The sequence below is a fragment of the Microtus pennsylvanicus genome, chromosome 14 (genome assembly GCF_037038515.1).
Source record: "Microtus pennsylvanicus isolate mMicPen1 chromosome 14, mMicPen1.hap1, whole genome shotgun sequence".
In the NCBI taxonomy this organism is placed as follows: domain Eukaryota; kingdom Metazoa; phylum Chordata; class Mammalia; order Rodentia; family Cricetidae; genus Microtus; species Microtus pennsylvanicus.
In genome coordinates, this window is record NC_134592.1 from 72,603,895 (window position 1) to 72,622,172 (window position 18,278).

The 18,278-nt window shown below is 40.9% G+C and overlaps 1 protein-coding gene across 23 annotated transcripts in view; it reads left to right on the forward strand.

The window, feature by feature from the left end:
• The window catches only part of Hdac9 (histone deacetylase 9), an 834,213-nt gene extending 824,796 nt beyond the window's left edge, over positions 1–9,417 (forward strand). For all 23 annotated transcript variants that reach the window (XM_075948414.1, XM_075948435.1, XM_075948434.1 and 20 more), the window contains one exon: positions 3,778–9,417. In XM_075948414.1, coding sequence (XP_075804529.1) covers positions 3,778–3,817 — 40 coding nt within the window. In that variant the 3' untranslated portion in view covers positions 3,818–9,417. The remainder of the gene's footprint in view (positions 1–3,777) is intronic.
• The last annotated feature ends 8,861 nt before the right edge of the window (positions 9,418–18,278 follow it).

Genomic DNA, 18,278 nt, shown 5'->3' on the forward strand with positions numbered 1-18,278 from the left:
ACCCATGATATTATATTTCCCCTTCCCAGAGAGATCTATGAGCTGTGCCCGCCCCCTGTGAGTCCTCCTCATTACCTATCTGGGTCGGTGAATTGTAGTGTGGTTATCCTTTGGCTAACAGCTAATATCCACTTATGAATGAGTGCACAACATGTTTGTATTTCTGGGTCTGGTTGCCTTGCTCAGATGTTTTTTTCTAGTTCCATCCATTTGTCTATAAATTGTGTGATGTAATTTTTTCTAACATCTAAGTAATACTCCATTGTGTAAATATATCACATTTTCCTTATCAGTTCTTCAGGTGAAGGACATCTAGGTGGTTTCAAGTTTCTGGCTATTATAAATAGAACTGCCGAGAACATAGTTGAGCTTCTTGTGGTAGGATGGAGCCTCTTTGGGTATATGCTCAGGGGTGTTATAACTCGGGCTTGGGGTAGATCAATTCTCAGTTTTCTGAGAAACCACCATGTTGATTTCCACAGTGGCTGTACCAGTTTGCACTCCCACCAGCAATGGAGGAGTGTTCTCCTTGCTCCACAGCCTCACCAGCACGAACTCTCACTTCTGTTTTTGATCTTGGCCTTTCCGACAGGAATAAGATGGAATCTCAGAGTTGTTTTGATTTGCATTTCCCTGATGGCTAAGGATGCGGAACATTTTCCTTCAGTGTTTCTCATTCATTTCAGATTTCTCTGTTGAGAATTCTCTGTTTAGATCTGTACTCCATTTTTCAATTGGATTATTTGCTTTGTCGATTTCTAGTTAATTGAGCTCTTTACATATTTTGGGTATTAGCCCTCTGTCAGACACTGACTTAGTCAAAAATCTTTTTGCATTCTGTAGGCTGCTACTTTTGTCCAATGTATGGTGTCCTTTGCGTTACAGAAGCTTTTCAGTTTGAATAAATGAAGTCTCATCTATTGTCATTCTTAGAGTCTGCACTATCAGTGTTATTTAGGAAGTTGTCTCCTGTGCCAGTGCATTCAAAGCTACCCCCCCCTTTCTACTATCAGATTCAGTGTATCTGGTTTTATGTTGAGGTCTTTGTTCCACAAGGACTTAAGTTTTATGCATGGTGGCAGGTATGGAGCTATTCGCATTCTTCTACAAGCAGACATTCAGTCACACCAGCACCATTTGTTGAAGATGCTTTCTTTTTTTTTCCATTGTGTGTTTCTAAATTGTTTATCAAAAATCACTTGTCCATGGGCATGTGGATTTATCTGTCTTCAGTTCGATTCAGCTGATCACTGTGTTTGTTTTCATGCCAATACTATGCAGTTTTATGATAGCTCTGTAATAGAGCTTGCAACCAGGGATGGTAATACCTTCAGAAGTTCTTTTATTGTACAGGATTGTTTTAGCTATCCTGGTTTTTTTTTTCATATGAAGTTGACTATTTTTCTTTCAAGGTTTGTAAAGAATTGTGTTGGGCAAAAAAAAAAATGTGTTGGAATTTTGATGGGAATTGTCTTGAATTTGTAGCTGGCTTTCAGTAGATGGCCATTTTTACTATATAGATTCTACCTGTGCGTGAGCATGGGAGCTCTTCCTATCTCACAATATCTTCTACAATTTCTTTCTGCAAAGACTTGAAGCTCTTGTCATACAAGCCTTTCACTTGCTTGCTAAGGGTTACTCGAGAAAGGAATTCCATAGAGAGCACAGGTTTATTGTATATGTTTTATATTATATTTCTACCCACATATCTGTAGGCTTCAAGAGAGAAGTCAGTTTTTGTCAGTAATTAGCTTGCAATGTGGGCAGGATGCTCATGTCTGAAAACCCTCCTTTGTGCCCATGGAGAATGTGTGCTCCTCCACCGAGACTCAGCCAGCTTCCCCCACAATGGGATGACCGGGTCGTCTCTGTGGCCCTCCAGTCGCACTGATGCTGGAGTGCCTGTCCAGAAAGATCCTTCCCCTGTAGCTTTGGGTTAGAAGTGGGGTGATCACTGTCCATTAGCTTATTCTTAAAGTTTTGATCCACATATTATCTTTAAATAGGTTTGTATATTTATATGTACTTTTTTTAATATTTATTTATTTATTATGTTTACAATATTCCGTCTGCATGTATGCCTGCAGGCCAGAAGAGGGCACCAGACCCCATCACAGATGGTTGTGAGCCACCATGTGGTTGCTGGGAATTGAACTCAGGACCTTTGAAAGAGCAGGCAATGCTCTTAACCTCTGAGCCATCTCTCCAGCCCCTTATATGTATTTTTTAAAATGAAAATGTTTTCTTAAATTTGATTTTTCTTTCTCAAACGCTGATGAATATGGTTAGCGGCAAATCTTGACCATGACTCATCTCAGTTGTTTTTATCTTTTGTAGATGAAGCCTAAACACATCCTTAGTGTCTTTATTTTGAACATTCTTGGTCATTCCTAAGAAATTATTTTTTTTCCTTTTTTTCCCTCCCCCCCCCCTTTTTTTTTAAAAAAAAAAAAGACTACTCGTGGAATCTTTTAGAACTTGAATCTTAGATAATATTAAGTAATGAGTGCCTAGTATTTTCATTCTTCATTTTCTAAAAGATATGTTAAAATCCTCCTATTGTCCTTCCTCTTTAGCCTGTAAAATAACATGTCTAGCCAGAGCCTGCTTGTCTCCATAACTGCCGCATATCATGCATGCTAAGGTTTCTCATGACAGTGACCTGTTATAGAATGTCTTCAAGTAGACATCATGAAGTGAAAACTCCCTATCTATCTACGCATTGTTCTAGCTGCTAGCGCGAGTTGCAGCCTGTATATTGTATTCCTAGTGGTGCCAAAAGCACGACGCGGTATTTCTGTGCCGTCTGACATAGTTCTGTATGTATGGGGTAAAGAGTGGACGGGTCTGAAGCACTGCAGGTTTGCTGTTTGTGCACCCTTTCTTGTTTCCACTGCTGTTCCACTCTCTTGATAAATTCTGTCAGGAGGCCTTCCTTGTCGTGGTTCATTTTTGGAGCTGGATCTCACAGACCCTGGTGCTATAATTACCCATCACATTTTCAACCTTCACCATCCCAGCATCTTGAATCCCTCTAATCCAACTTCCCAAGACAATCCAACAGCCTGACGTATTAGGGTTCCTGCTGCAATTTGTTTTTTTGACTGAATTAAAAATCATTGTAAAAGTTAGCCTTACAACACTCACAACGTGTTACTAAATTAAGGTTAACATTCAAGGATAATTTTCAAGCAATTAGCTTTGGTTTTTCGCTGAGCAGAGCACCCCACTTTATGATGCCAAACGCAAACGATTTATACATGACCATAGTTAGACCAATGTTAGGTCTGTAGCGGTGATTTGCTAATCAAATTCAGGATTTGATTTGAAATGCCTCCGGCAGAGGGCCAATCCAGTCATGAAAAAAACAGAAGCAAAACCCAGAGCCCGGATGAGCCTCCTCAAGAAGGTAGCTGAATCTTTCACTGTCCCTAGCAAAAAGGTTCCAGAAGTCACTGCTATTGCTCCTAAATTTTTCCCAATAAATTATTCGACTGTCCAAGACACAAAACATGTACATTTTGGAATCTAGAGTTATAAAATATTCTGACATGTTTTAATATAAACAGGAACATTTCCAATGATTGCTTGGATCTAAAATGTTTTTCCACTTGACATTTGTTTATACTGCCGAGGAAAGAAACTCTATTTATGGATAACTGAACGGCACAAATAAACACGGAGAGAGCTGAACAATCAGCTTTGATTGTGCATGAAGGTCTACGATGCCATTGTGTACTCTTGGGCCGTATTCTGATTGCCTGTTTATTTTTACAGAACTGCTGGTGAGCCCATGGAGGAGGAACCAGCCCTGTGAAGTGCCAAGTCTCCCCCGATATTTCCTGTGTGTGACATCATTGTGTATCCCCACCCCCAGCCCCAGCACCCTCAGCCATGTCTGCTGCTTGGGTGGCACAGTTTGATGGAACGTAAACACTGGGCATCAGGTTCTGAACAGCAGCTTCACTTGTTCTTTGGATGGACTTGAAAGGGCAATGCAGATTCCTGAAACTTAACCACTGTGAGTCTAAAGTTACAGTAACCAGGATTGGAAGAAACTGCTCCCCGCGTGCGTTTATGCTGGAGACCCCGCTCCCAGACACGGTGTGAGCTAGAAACCTTCAGTGCAGCACTAAATACTGTCCGTTTCAGAAGCTAGGACAGCCATCTTCATTCCTGACATCGTCATCAGTGTTTTATTGTGTAGTTTACTGTCGAGTAGACTTAAATTGTTTCTTTTCAGCTGTGATGGGAATTACAGGCAGATTGCTGTGGGCTGCAGGGATTTTCTTCTTTTGTTTTGTTTTGGATTTTTTTTTCTGTGTTCTAACACACTTCCATCCTTCCTGGTAAGAGTTCAAGATGGAGCTGGGATGAGGCTTTGTTCTAGTGGGGAAAAAAATCACAATGTATCTGGCAGTCCAAATGGAACTTGCACACCGTGCCTATCATGTGCCATGGGACAGTATTTTGTGTCCTATTTTGTCTGTTTCAAGTTCTCACAGATTATGGATTTGTAGTTTTGTCCAGTACTGAGGTCTCTTCCACCGCATGCAACTCCATCTGAAGGACCACGGCTGTGGGGTGCATCTCTGGGCAGATGTGCGGTCTGTGAAAAGCACAGACCTCAGGCGCCGTGGTTTGCGCCCCATCTTTCCAGCACACCTCTCGCCTTTCTCCGTCCGCTGCTTCCTCCTTTAGAGAAAACACCCACAGCCTCCCCATCCTCAGGGGAGCTTAGCGTTTGTTTCTACCGTTACCTTTCAGGCTAACCCACTTTGTTATCAGATTCTGCACACGGCTCAAGCGATGCCACTGAGTGTTCCAGGTCTTAGGGATGCATTAATGAGGATGGCAATGATCTGAAGTCCCTGTGGATGGGGCTGAGGTGGGAGCTGTGCCTTCCATGGAAACAAACCCAGAACTCCACCATTGCACAGCCTGCCTTTCTAGCAAAGGTTCAAAATAAAGGACATTTATTTCTGAGATTAAAAACAGCTTACTAAGAAGAATAGAATCAAGTTAGTCACTGCCTCTGAAAAATGCATTTCAGTGCATAACTCAAACACCTAAGACACTGAGGTAGAATAGCTCACATATTTAATATCTGACAATGCTTTTGAACATTGATGTTTCTTTTTATATATTTTCCTAACTCAAAGGATATATTAAAGCCATAAGTGAAGATTGTCATGCTTTTATTCAGAAATCTGAAAGAAACCTTAATTAAAACAAGGTTTTAGGGAAGGCCAAGATCTGAAAGACATGGAACAATGTGGTTTCAGTTAGGGAGGACTCCAACCTGTAAATCAAAGATGAAAGATCTCACTCACGTAGAATTACATAACTCCCCTTTGTTATACACTCAGGCCACATTTTTCATGCATTTGATTTTTTTAGGATTACCATTTTAATTTTAAAGACTTTTATTACATATACAAAAATGGCTCAGTACTTGGTTTAACATCTTAGAAATTTGAGATACCCTTTGAAATAGGAAATCTGAAATGGAATGTAACTCAGTATTAGGTAAAAATGACTTTCATTGCATAAGGGTTAAGTCAATCTAGACTCATGATTATAATAAATGTTTTCTAAATTCCATTTTCTTGATGTTTTAGAGAAATTCCTGCCAATTATATTTGCTAACTCCTTTTTTAATTTTCTTTTTTTTTCCCCCTTGATAATTGAGAAAATTTATTTAAAGAAAAACAAAGGCTTAAAGGCTTACAAGAAGACCTTACTTTAAAAGAGGGAAAGTTATCATACTTCAAAAAGCTCTGTAATTGTGAACCTTTTAAACCAACTTCAGAGTTACACGTCCCCGTCACTGCGAATCTATACTAGATGCTTGGTAATGAGACAAAACAAGGCAGTGTAAGTTTATTAATTCACTGATCTCCCTGCGACCGCATGGCCTCGGAAGGTGGCTTCTCAGTCTGACGAAGCCAATCCACTAGGACATGCCAACTCACTAGGACCTCTCTGTGGTAGTTTAGATTTTTAAAATACTTAATAAAGAGCTAATCACACTCTTCCTCCCCGCTGTGTAACAACACACCTAATTCGTTGCAATGCAAATTATTAGGATCCCGAGAGCAGACACACCCTGGTGGGGAAGGATGCAGCTGAAGGTAGCATTGTGGGCTGAGAGGCTCTGCACCTGATTGCACGCACCCTTACACTATGGAGTGTGGCCCCAGAGGGCAGAGAGCACCAGCGTTTCTTCAGAAGCTGACCACACTTTCAGTCCAACTAGTATATTTTTCTTCACCTACACTTTAGTTTTTATTGTTCCCAGTGGTCCCCAGTGAAAGGCTAATGGGGAAACATTACGGCTCCTGGGGCTCGTTCTGACCCCCCCTTTGAAAGACGACCCCATGAGTTCCCTCACAGTCTAGCACAACACACACGTGTTGAAATAAAATAATTTTTGAGAAATACATGAGTAAAAAACACTAAGTTTAAATAATAGAAACAAAGTGAAATATAATCAGTTTTGTTTTCTATATAATTGGACGTTTTATTTTTGACTGCATTAAGCAACCCTAGTAAGGACTGAGCAGGTATAAATATCAATGAAAATTTAGACTAGCAAATGGGGAAATATTGGAAGGGGAACATTTTTAAATATTTTATCTAATTTGTAATATCCAGACAGGAGAGAGAACTCGGATTTTGGAGATAGTAGATATATTTGTTTAGAAACTCCCACAAGTGACATTTCCATGCACACGCAGTCCTAGGAACAGAAATGGTGCCTTCCATGTGCACTACGACCCACTAGGGACACTTTCATTCATCCAACTAAAAACACAGTGGCCTTGAAAATGGGGCATTTCCTCCCTCGAAGATTTCAAAAACTGTGGGACTAGTCTCTCCAATAGGTCAGACCTGTTTTATTGCTAGAGGTCAATCGTGAAGCTCTGTGAATGTACTGATATCTTTACAGACTCCACACGGGAGCGCATGAGAATGGTCCTGAGGGTCGGCTGGAGGAGACCGCCTCCCCGCTCAGCACTTTTAAACTCGCTTTATTTGATTCTGGCACTTTGCGATTAAGGCAATTTATTAAGTTTTTTTTTTTTTACTATTTCTCTCTCAAAATTTTTTGTCTATGAGTTTCAGTGGAAGCAAGTGTTAAAACTGAGCAGCCTGGAAAGAAGCCAAAAGTTTGTCTCCTAAGCAATGATTCATTCTGAGCTTGAACTCGCTGCTCCGTCTAAGTGTGACATTGTCTTTCCTAGTCTTATCTGTCCCAATATTCTCCTCCTGCTTTTGGAAATCACGTGCTTGCTGAGATACACACATGCACACACACACGCACATGCACACACACGCACACACACACACACACACACACACAGAGAGAGAGAGAGAGAGAGAGAGAGAGAGAATGCAAATGGCACACTTGTAGCCCTACTTCAATAAAGATGACATTTTTACCTCCAAAAGAAACAAAAGGCAAATTATCTGAGGTGGAGAAGAAAGGCTTTCCGTTATCTCAAGGACGGCCAGTGCTGTGGTCACGCTCACCATCAGCTCTCTGTGTTCATGTTATAAATACCCAAGACTATAGAATTTCCGTTCTCCAGACCAGTCACACAGCACATATACGTTCTATCTATAACATTCCTACCTGGTCTCATGATGTATCTACAGGAATGAGTGTGTCCCATTGTTAGTAAGTATGTTGGAAGTAACGCCATCAGACAAATCTTAGACCATAAATCTGAGGCTAGCTGGACTGTATCTCAATGATAAGGTATTAGAGTGGTTATAACTTATCAACCGTCTTAAGTCTCAAACTAGAAATGCTAGCAAATATATAATATGCTATACAGTGCCCATATTTCTAACCAGTGATTTCCTTTCCTCTAACTCTGTTTCCCTTGCTTCCTTGCCAATGGCAAATTGGCATATCTACACAATCAGAGTTTCTGATTTCTTCCTACCTTATGTTTCCTAAGAAGAAACAACCCTGCAAATTTGTCTTCTGAGACCCCACTTGGCATATGGGTCTCCAGGCATTTTATCTAAACCTAGCCTTATAGTCTTGATTGTGTTATTTACTTATACCTTATCAAAAGATACCTGGCTTAGCTAGCTTTATCTAAAAGCATACCAAGCTTTGATTTATTCTGTACTTGGGGCTTGCCACTTCCTTTTATTAATGCAGAATTTTATTTTTGGTCAATTATCGTCCACCATTTTTGCTACTATCCAGTTGAGTAATATTGGTTATCAGACAGGGAAGGTTTTTCACACTCCCCATGCTCTTTGGAAGACACTTACGTGAGGCAAACCATCAAGTGGACATGACCACCTGAAGTAAAATTAGCAAAGGAGAAACCAGAAGACTATATATTTTGGAAATAAAAATATCTGACTCGTGAAATAGAAAATGGACTCCTTTAATTTTCTTGTTTGGTCCTTCTGCACATACGGGCACAAACAATGCCACGTGTATGTGGTCAGTTGTCTCCAGGGATACCGTGGTCAGGTCCCTGGCCCTCTGAGGGACATGACATTTGTAACAATGACAAAACTGTCACAGGAGTGTCTGGATTGAGCTCTTTGTTGGTTAACATTTAGTAGAAATGGAATAATAAAAACCACAAAAGAACGAAAAGTTTTGTGATCTGAAGAGGAGTGTTACTTCTGTGTGTGTGCGAAGGCTATTTTTAGAATGGAAAAAGCTCCTTCTCTCTTGCTAAACTGTAAGATTCTCAGACTCTCCTTGGGTGGCTCTGCCAGTGTAGACCTTCACAGAAGCTGGGTGAGATGACATTGTCCTTTGAGGGATGGCTGGGCTCAGCGAGTGTGCTGTCGTCTTCCGTTGGCAACCCGTGTCTTTCAAGACGAACAACCTGATGTTGTAAATCAGCTGGGAAGTCCAGGCAAACAAATCCGTCACTGTTTTGGTCAAACACTTCGATGATTATTGGAGCGAGTGCAGAAAATGGGGACTTTCTGGTTTGTGTCATGCGAATGTGTCTTTTGTATTGTGGTCTTGGATCTGTTACTGTGATAAGATCAGTTGCTTGTCCTCTGTGACCAAGGAGTTTTGCCCTTAATTTTTCGGCTTTCATCCAAAGCTGTCGTCCGGAACTGCTAAGAAGAGTATACATAGTCAGACATGAAGTTGTTCTGCCAGTGATGTGTCCCCACATGTGCAAGAGAATTCCCTAATAGAGGTTCAGTAGCTAATTACGGCACCATCGTTGAACATGCTTTTAGAGTGTTCCCGCTCCCTAGTCTTTTGTATTTGAAAACACAATATTATTCTCCAAAGGATTGTTGATGTTGTTAGTGTCAACACTCCTTAAAAAGAATAATGATGCCCATTTTGTCTTGTGTTTTTTACTGATTAGATTTTCCTGTAGTCCTATGTGAATAAAAGCTATTTGAAATAAATGTGTCCTAAAGTTTCTACATCCTAGGTGCCTGCCCTTAGACTCTGCATCACAGATGATCACAAATACATGACATTTTGTGATAAACAACTATTACTAATTGTGAGATATGATGAAATACACTATTCTACTTTTCAGAACTCTGGAAATTTGAGGCCAGAGATATGACTTGGTAGTTAAGAGCACTGGCTGCTCCTGCAGAGGAACCAGGTTCATTTCCCAGGACCCACATAGCACTCAAAACTATCTGTAGTTCGAGTTCCAGGGGATCTGATACCCTCTTCTTGCCTTTACAGGCCCCTGGCACAAACATGGTATATATCATACATGCAGGTAATACACTCACAAATATAAAATGAAAATTAATCCTTTTTAATTTAAAGGTTGGAGATGTTTGCTTCCAAGTATTTCTTTGGATGAAATGAAAATTCATAACATAAAAAAATTGTAAATCAAAACATAGTTACTAGCTGACTTGCTAGTGCATGCCTGTAGTCCCAAAGCTTTAGAAGCTGAGACAGACAAGAGGGTTGCCACAAGTTCAAGGACAACCTGGCTACGTAGTGAGTTTCAAGTCAACTTGGACTGTAGTGGGAGACCCCGTCTCAAACAACAAGTTACAGTTACTGGTTTGATCATAGTTTGCTTTTGCTTGTCAGGAGAAAGAGCAATAAGGTCTGCCGAATGCATGTTCCTCTACAGAATGCTATACTAGAATTCTCTCTATCACATGATTCTTGTACCACATAGTCTGTTTACAGATGAGAATGAATATAATTCACTCACTGTTGTTATAGTCAGTAAGAGATGTCTACATCTTTCTAGCTTTAAAAAGCCTATGCTCTTTCCAAATGTCCTCTACTGCTCATACAAGAGGACACACTGTGCATATTTCAACTAAAAATCTATGCCTAACCTCTAGGATGGGCTGTATGCTCAGCCTCTGATAACCTGGGCAGGGGAGGTAGTAATTGTGGAGTTAAATGGATCTGGTCATCATGGCTAGATTAGTAGAGTATAAAACAATTATTTTTCACCGTATGTCTCAACTTACTTTAAGCAAGACAAGAACTCTAAATTGTCTTTGGAACACATACTACAAATCTTTTGAAATCTAGGTCAGGACCAACACTTATTTTTGTATTTTACAATCCCCTGCAATATTTAACATTCTAAAACCTAACTGATTCCAATGGACAGTGGTTTGGGTTCCTTCTGGGAAAGGATAGGCGTGTTTTGTCTAAGAAAATGTAAACTTGAGATGGACTGTGTGAGTAGAGTTGATTTCAATGGTAAACACCTTTGTCCTAATCAGATTTGTCAAACGGCAAATGTTACTTCATGGTTGTCTGTTTTTAAGTTTCTATGGTGAAAGAAACAGCAAAATGTAAGCGGAAAAATAAGGCTGGGTGTCCGGTTCACCTAAGGAGCAAGCGTAGTCGAAAGCTCAAAGCATGTCTTTCACTTCTCAACACTTTTGTACTTTCAAACCTTGCCATTCCCCCCAGAACCGTGGTACCAGTGTCCTGGCTGATCACAAACGGATCCCTCAATATGTATCTTTGTAATTATTCTGTAAAAACAGAGAACTCTCCTGGCGAGAATCTCAAGAATAGGGAAGCAAGACTCAGGAAAAGAGACCAAGAAATGTTCTTTTTAGAAGACAATAGGAAGTACGAAAATTGAAAAGAGGAGAAAAGATTTAAAGTTGTCAGTATGTCTAAAAACCAAGAAATCCCATTGAACTCCATATTGAAAGAGTTTGCAGTGTAATAATAAGATACAGCATAAGCCCACTTATGTATCGCCTTTGTTTTGTAAGAAATAAGGCTTAAAATTAAAATTTATTATGTCACACTTCACCTTCCATGATGAGATTTTCCCTTTCTGTTTCCCCTTATTTTATTTTTGTTTGTCTTATTCTGGAGAAGGGAGATGGATGCGATCAGGAGTCTTGATTTCAAAGACACAAAGAATACATGAAAAAAGTTAAAAAATAATCACAAGGGTTAAAATCTTAAGATGTAATCACAGAGAATCCTTTCATGACATAATAAAAGCAAATATGTGAATATTTTAACATGGTGATATTATGTTTATGATTTATTTCTAATTCTAAGATTTTCAATCCACTTTAATGAGATTGTTTTTAAGATGCACATTTTAGTACACTGTGCTTAGCTTATGTGTTCCTTGTTATTCATGTTTTGTCATGATTATTCATTCCAAAAATAGAAACACATTTAACATTTCTTCTGTTCTGTCATTGAAATCTCACAAAAATATCACTAGGGAAGTAATATAAAATATCATCACATCAACGCTTATATGACAAATGAAACTCATCTTTTTAAAGTTCTTTTTAATTTAATTCAGTTTTAAAATTTATTTTTCTTTTTGTTCATAAGTTAGCATACAATGTATTGAACTTTATCATAGTGACTTCATATATATATATATATATATATATATATATATATATATATAATTATTCTTTGTTCTAAATGGGTTCCTTCCCTAGTACCTGACTCTTTCCTACCTGTTTCCTCCCTCCCTCCCTCCCTCCCTCCCTCCTTCCCCCTCTTCCTTCCTCCCATTAGTTCTTCCTTCTCTTTCTTTTAAAGCTAATCTATTACCTCATTTCCCACCTCCACTAGGATCTTTTTTCTGTTTAATGACCTGCAAACACACACATCTAAATGCAAACAAGGAAAGCATTGGATGGAAAGTCTGTAATTCCTTAGAAAGGGTGGACAGGAAGCTGAGGAAGAGATCACTCTCCTGATATTCACAAGGCTGTGGGTTGAAAACGTACAACCCACATCGGAAGAGGATTGACTGTCAAAATGTACAAAGAACTTGACATCAAAACAACAAATAATTCAATCAATAAAAAATGGGGTACAGACCTAAACAGAAACTCTCAACAGAGAAATCTCAAATGATTGAAAGACACTTAAGGAAATGCTCAACATGCTTAGTCGTCAGAAAAATGCAAATCAAAACAACTCTGAGATTCTATCTTATACCTGTCAGAATGCCAAGATCAAAAACACTGATGGCAGCTTATACTGGAGAGGATATGGAAGTAAAGGATCACTCCTCCATTGCTTGTGGGAGTACAAACTGGTACAGCTGCTTTGGAAATCAGGATGACGATTTCTCAGAAAATTAGGAAACAATCTACCTCAAGAACCAGCAATACCACTTCTGTGTATATACCTTAAGGATGCTCAATCACACCACAAGGAGATGTGCTCAACTATGTTCATAGCAGCATTGTTTGTCATAGCCAGAACCTGGAAAAAAACTAAATGCCCCTCAACTGAAGAATGAATAAAGAAAATGTGATAATTTATACAATGGAGTACTACACAGTGGGAAAAATGATATCTTGAAATTTGCAGGAAAATGCATGGATCTAAAAAAAAAATTTGAGTGAGGTAACCCAGACTCAGAAAAACAAATATAATATGTTCTTCCTCATAAATGGATTTAAGAAATAAAGCAAAGATAAAACAACCTACAGCCCACAATCCCAGAGAACCTAGACAGCAAGAGGACCCTAAAAGAGACATACTTGGGTCTATGTAGGAAGGAGAAAAAGACAAGATCTCAAGAGTAAATTGGTTGTCACAGGAGAGGGTAGAAGGAAGCAGAGTGAAGGGAGGGGAGCAGAGAAAAATGTATAGCTCAATAAAAATAATAAAAAATTAAAAATATGTTATTTTTTAAAAAGCCATCACAGGAATGGGTTACCTCTTTTGGAGTTATTAGCCAATGAAGTGCCATAGCTTCTCAAACATTTACAGGCTGCCACTGCTCTAGAGACAGTGGGATCTGGGAGAACGGAGGAGGCAATAAACGAGGCAGACTAAAGTCTCATGCAGTAGCCAGCCTTATTCTGAGCAGCAGACAATTTATACTCAGAGGGTTAAGAGCAGACACATGAGTAAAGTGTGCAACCTGAGGGCAAGCCACATGTGGTGGACATGCAGCAGGAACATGGTTTCCCATCGGGGCAGATAAACAAATCAAACAGCCAGCATATTGAATGCTCTGAAGGGAACTCACTCTGCCCGCTGTACCTGGGAGGGACATCAAAGCACCGTCTAAGTACAAGTCCATGACTGAAGAAAGTGAGGTCACAAGACTCAAGTCTTGTTTTCCCACAGACAGAATTCTGCTTGCAGGACTCTTCTTGGACCATGCTCTGACAACGGACTGTTGCCGATACTAATGGTTACTCTCCAGAACGGAGAGCAAGCACCTATCGCAGAAGACCTCACATGCCCAAGATCTGGACAAGCTCAAGAGAGGACAAATCCCAGCCTGGAGAGGGAGGTAGGCTGATGGTCCCACCCTCGCCGAGGAGCTATGGACAGTTGGTAGCTGCTGGGCAAGGAAGAATCAGTTTTCCACACAAGTATAGCTTCTGGTCATTCTGCTGTGTTCCAGTGGGAGGCCACACATCCAAGTGTAAACAGACAGCACCAACTGGACTTGGCATGGTGTGTGTGTGTGTGTGTGTGTGTGTGTGAGAGAGAGAGAGAGAGAGAGAGAGAGAGAGAGAGAGAGAGAGAGAGAGAGAGAGAGAGAGAGACAGACAGACGAGACAGAGAGAGACAGTATAGCGAAGGTGAAAGAGATGGGGAGAATTGAGAGAGGGCTGAATAGGACCAAAACACATTGTACAACATTTTCAAAGAACTAATTAAAAAATGGTAAACAAGAAGCAAAAGGTTGAGCAACAAGGATGAGAAACCAGTCCTCCTGGCTTCCCTAGGAGAAGGAGATTAAAACGTTTCCACAAGGTAAGTCAAGCGACAGCGTTTCATGGTAGTCAGCCCTGACCACGGAACAAGTCCCCAGTTCTCCAGCCTGAGACATAGTTGGGGAATCTGGAGATGGTTCATCGAGAGGTGATTCAACAGGTACACGTATTTGCTACCCGAGCCTGGTCACCTGAGTCCAAGACCCAGAAACGTTGTTGTTCGCCTTGGTTTTAAACAGCCCCTGAGACCAATTAGTGCCGTCCGTATGCTCGCCCACACGAGGCCAAGCACAGGTGAATACATTCCTTACCAATGGCTAGGCGCCAAAGACGAACGACTCTCCCTGCATCCACAGACGATTATTTGTCCAGTCCACAGTCTTCTCAGCAGTCAGGGTGGCTGATACAGAGGTACAGTGGTGCCTCAGAGCCTGTCAGAACAGAAAACTCGCTCCAGGGGCAGGTACAGAAAGCAAGAGTATGTACTGACCACTCCCTTCCTCCAAAGGAGGAGTAGCGAGGGCAAGCTACCTACACCTGTTGAGCCCTCTCGGGTTGGCGAGGTGTAGAGCAGCCCCATAGCAGCGTCCTTTGATTTGAGGACAGGGTGAGTATAAATGACTATGAAATAAAACAGGCTATATGGTAAAGTATCTTCCACCAACATTGTCATATTGATACAATTGAGATATTTTTCTAAAATATTGGATTTCATTAACTCTTTAAATGTATCTCCTATGGTGATGAATTTCAAGACCAATTGATGCTAACCTGGAGTGGGCAGTGGCACAGTTTCAGAGATCCTAATAGTCCCGTTTGAAAAAAAAAAATGCTTCAAAGGTAAAATTGGATGAAATCCTTGGGCTATAATTGCTACTCTATTTTGACTAAGCAGGAAAATTCTCTCCCCAGGAAAATTCACACAAAGGATAACTGACACAAAAACAAAAAGATAAGTAGACCAATGGAGAAAAGGATCTAGAAATGAACTCACATAGCTATAATTATCACTATTTGAGGTATCAAACACATATATTGGAGCAAAGATGGCTCTTATGAAACAGAGGTAGAAAACAGGATACCCACATCTGAAATAATGAGACTGTATCGCTATCCCTCACGCTTTTTAACCATCTGTTTGAAATGGACCAAAGCTATTAAGATCTGCAACATTAAAGCTGATAGAGGGAAATATCAGGAAACCGTGGTGCAGAGACAGGCAGGGCGTTCTGAAAAGTATTCCTGTAGCTCAGCCAATCGCTGCTGCGAATGTCCAGTGAAATTGCAGTTTAAAAGTTCTGAATAGCAAAGGAGAGACTTTAGAGAAGACATAAGCTACAGACTGGGGAATCATTTACTAACTACAAATATTACAGTAAATCTATAGCAAGAGAGTTATAATTTAAAATGTTAGAAACAGCAAAAAATAGAGACATCTAATCGGTAAGTGGGCAAATTCACACGTGGTTTATGGATCAATAACAAAAAATGTGTCATTTTAGGGAAAATGGGCGAGACTAAGGACTGTGATGGCAAAACAAGCCTGAATCAGAAAGGCCAATATTCCGTTCTGTCTTATATGCAGAATCATACAACACTACCCTCCTCCCCGTCCCTCCCTGTCCCTCCCTGTCCCTACCTGTCCCTCCCTGTCCCTCTCTCTCCCTCTCTTTCCTTCTCCCTCCCTCTCATTCCTTCTTCCTCTCTCTCTCTCTGTCCCTCCCTCCCTCCCTCCCTCTCTCTCTCTCTGTGCCTACCCACAGGGTATACAAAAGAAGAAGGGAATCACTATATGGAGAACACAAGATGCCGGCTGATAGAAGCCAGGAAAAAGGTTGGTAAGGGACAAATGCACAAATTATGATATAAATGTATAAAAGTGTCATAGGATGTAATTTTGTATAATTACTACTTTTGAAACAAAGCAGTTGTCCCCTGTGCTGAGATCCCAGTGAGTTAGCTGTTAAAGTGTGAACAGTATTTTGTGTGTATGTGGTGTGTAATGGCCTCATTCGCCCACATACATGTGGAGGTCAGAGCTTGACTTCAAGCTTTGTTAAGGTCGGTTTTAATCAATTTACACAGATTAGGATCACCTGAATAGGGAACTTGGCTGGGACAACTCTCCTGATTGCTTTGACGAACTCATGAGGTGGCCCCTTGTGTTGGCATCCCACATGAAAATGGCATGGCAGAAGGAAGATTATTTGACTTCCTATTTGCCAGCCGGCAGTTGGCTTTAACTGTTGCTGTTCCCACCTCTGCTTACGCCGGAACCAGCATGCTCTGGTTTCCTTCATGGACCAAGGGCCAGTGGTTCTCTAGGAATCTTCTCACGGTGAAAGATTAGAAGTGTGGTAGTCCTTGAACTGCCGAGCATCCTGCCTCAAGGACTGAGCAACTATTAGGTTTTCAGCCCACTCCCACTGGAGGTGTGATTCAGCTACTGTGCTATTTTAACATACATTGACTTGATAAATTAATATATGCATGCACACACATATGCATTATATATGTATATATATGAGGGGTATACACACATGAGGATGGAAGTTACAGAATAATCCCACACTATCTCGGAATTGAGGATATTAAAGGGTTATTTATTTAGAGGTAGACTCACACATCACAGCCCTCTGCATGAGTGGGGAACAGGAACCAAATCCAGAAGGCAGGAGAGAAAGCAAGCGCTCTTTATGTCGGCTTTTATAGTATAAGAGGCCACGCCCAAGTGGGCTGGTATCTTAAAGGCTGAAAGAGTTCCTACAGCACACGCACATACAAATGTAGTCAGATTTATCTTTGGCCACCAGTTCACAAATAATCTCAGAGACCTCTTACTAATTATGAAAGCTTGGTCGTTAGCTTAGGCTTGTCTCAACTAGCTTTTTTTGTTGTTGTTGTTTATTTGTTTCTGGTTTTGCTTTTGTTTTTTGAGACAGGGTTTCTCTGTAGCTTTGGATCCTATCCTGGAACTAGCTGTTGTAGACGAGGCTGGTCTCGAACTCACAGAGATCCTCCTGCCTCTGCCTCCTGAGTGCTGGGATTAAAGAGATTCAAGGCATGCACCACCGCCACCCAGCTTATTTTTTAAGTTTTGTTTTTCAGATAGCTTTTATAACTTAAATTAACCTGCTTCTATTACACATCACTCTTTAATGATGTGGTAGCTGGATTTAAACCCCTAGATTAATAGCTCCATTTCCTTGGCCCTCTGATAGCATAAATTTATTGAACGCTACCTTCACTACTAAAATGTCTATAATTGAGTCTGAAATGTCCCCTAGAGCCTTGATGGGGGGCATAGAACCTGGAGGAAGGAAGGCCTCGCTGTGGGAAGCAGACCACTATGGTCTCTGTTTATTGGCTCCTGCTGCATGACCAATATCCTCCACAGACTCCCACTGCTGTGAACTGAGCTGTGCCCCTGTGGCTCCCCACTGCAATGAACTGAACTCTCTAAAGTCACGAGCCAAAACAACCCCCCTACCCCTAAGTTTTCTTCTGTGAGATAATTCTGGCTACAGTACCACAAAAGTTGTTGATATGCGAATTATTGTTCCTATTTGTATAAACTATTTTCCCCAATCTCTCTAGTCCTTGGCATCTCTAGTCAGTGAGCAGATATGACGCTTTATTGTGGTGAGCATGGATGGGCTTTAAAACTCAGTCACATGTGGTGAGGTGCTACACACCTGTGATCCCAGAAGTTTAAAGACAGAGTCCGAACGTGTGACCCTGAGGCTCATTCCATGGAATTAGAGGATGGAACACTTGATGTCTGTGGATCTCTTTGTCTCTGATAGTTGGTGAATTTGTCATAAGCATAAAAAAATCCCTAGGTGATGTGGGATTCCCCTCTGTATGCTTTGAATATCGTTAGTTAGTAAAGGAACTGCTTTGGTAGAGCTATAGGGGGAGTCAGAGAGAAGCCATGTAGCCCTGCCGAAGACAGACTATGTGGAGATGGGTTATGTGTAAGAGTTAGCCAATAAGGCCGGGCGGTGGTGGCGCACGCCTTTAATCCCAGCACTTGGGAGGCAGAGGCAGGCGGATCTCTGGGAGTTTGAGGCCAGCCTGGTCTACAA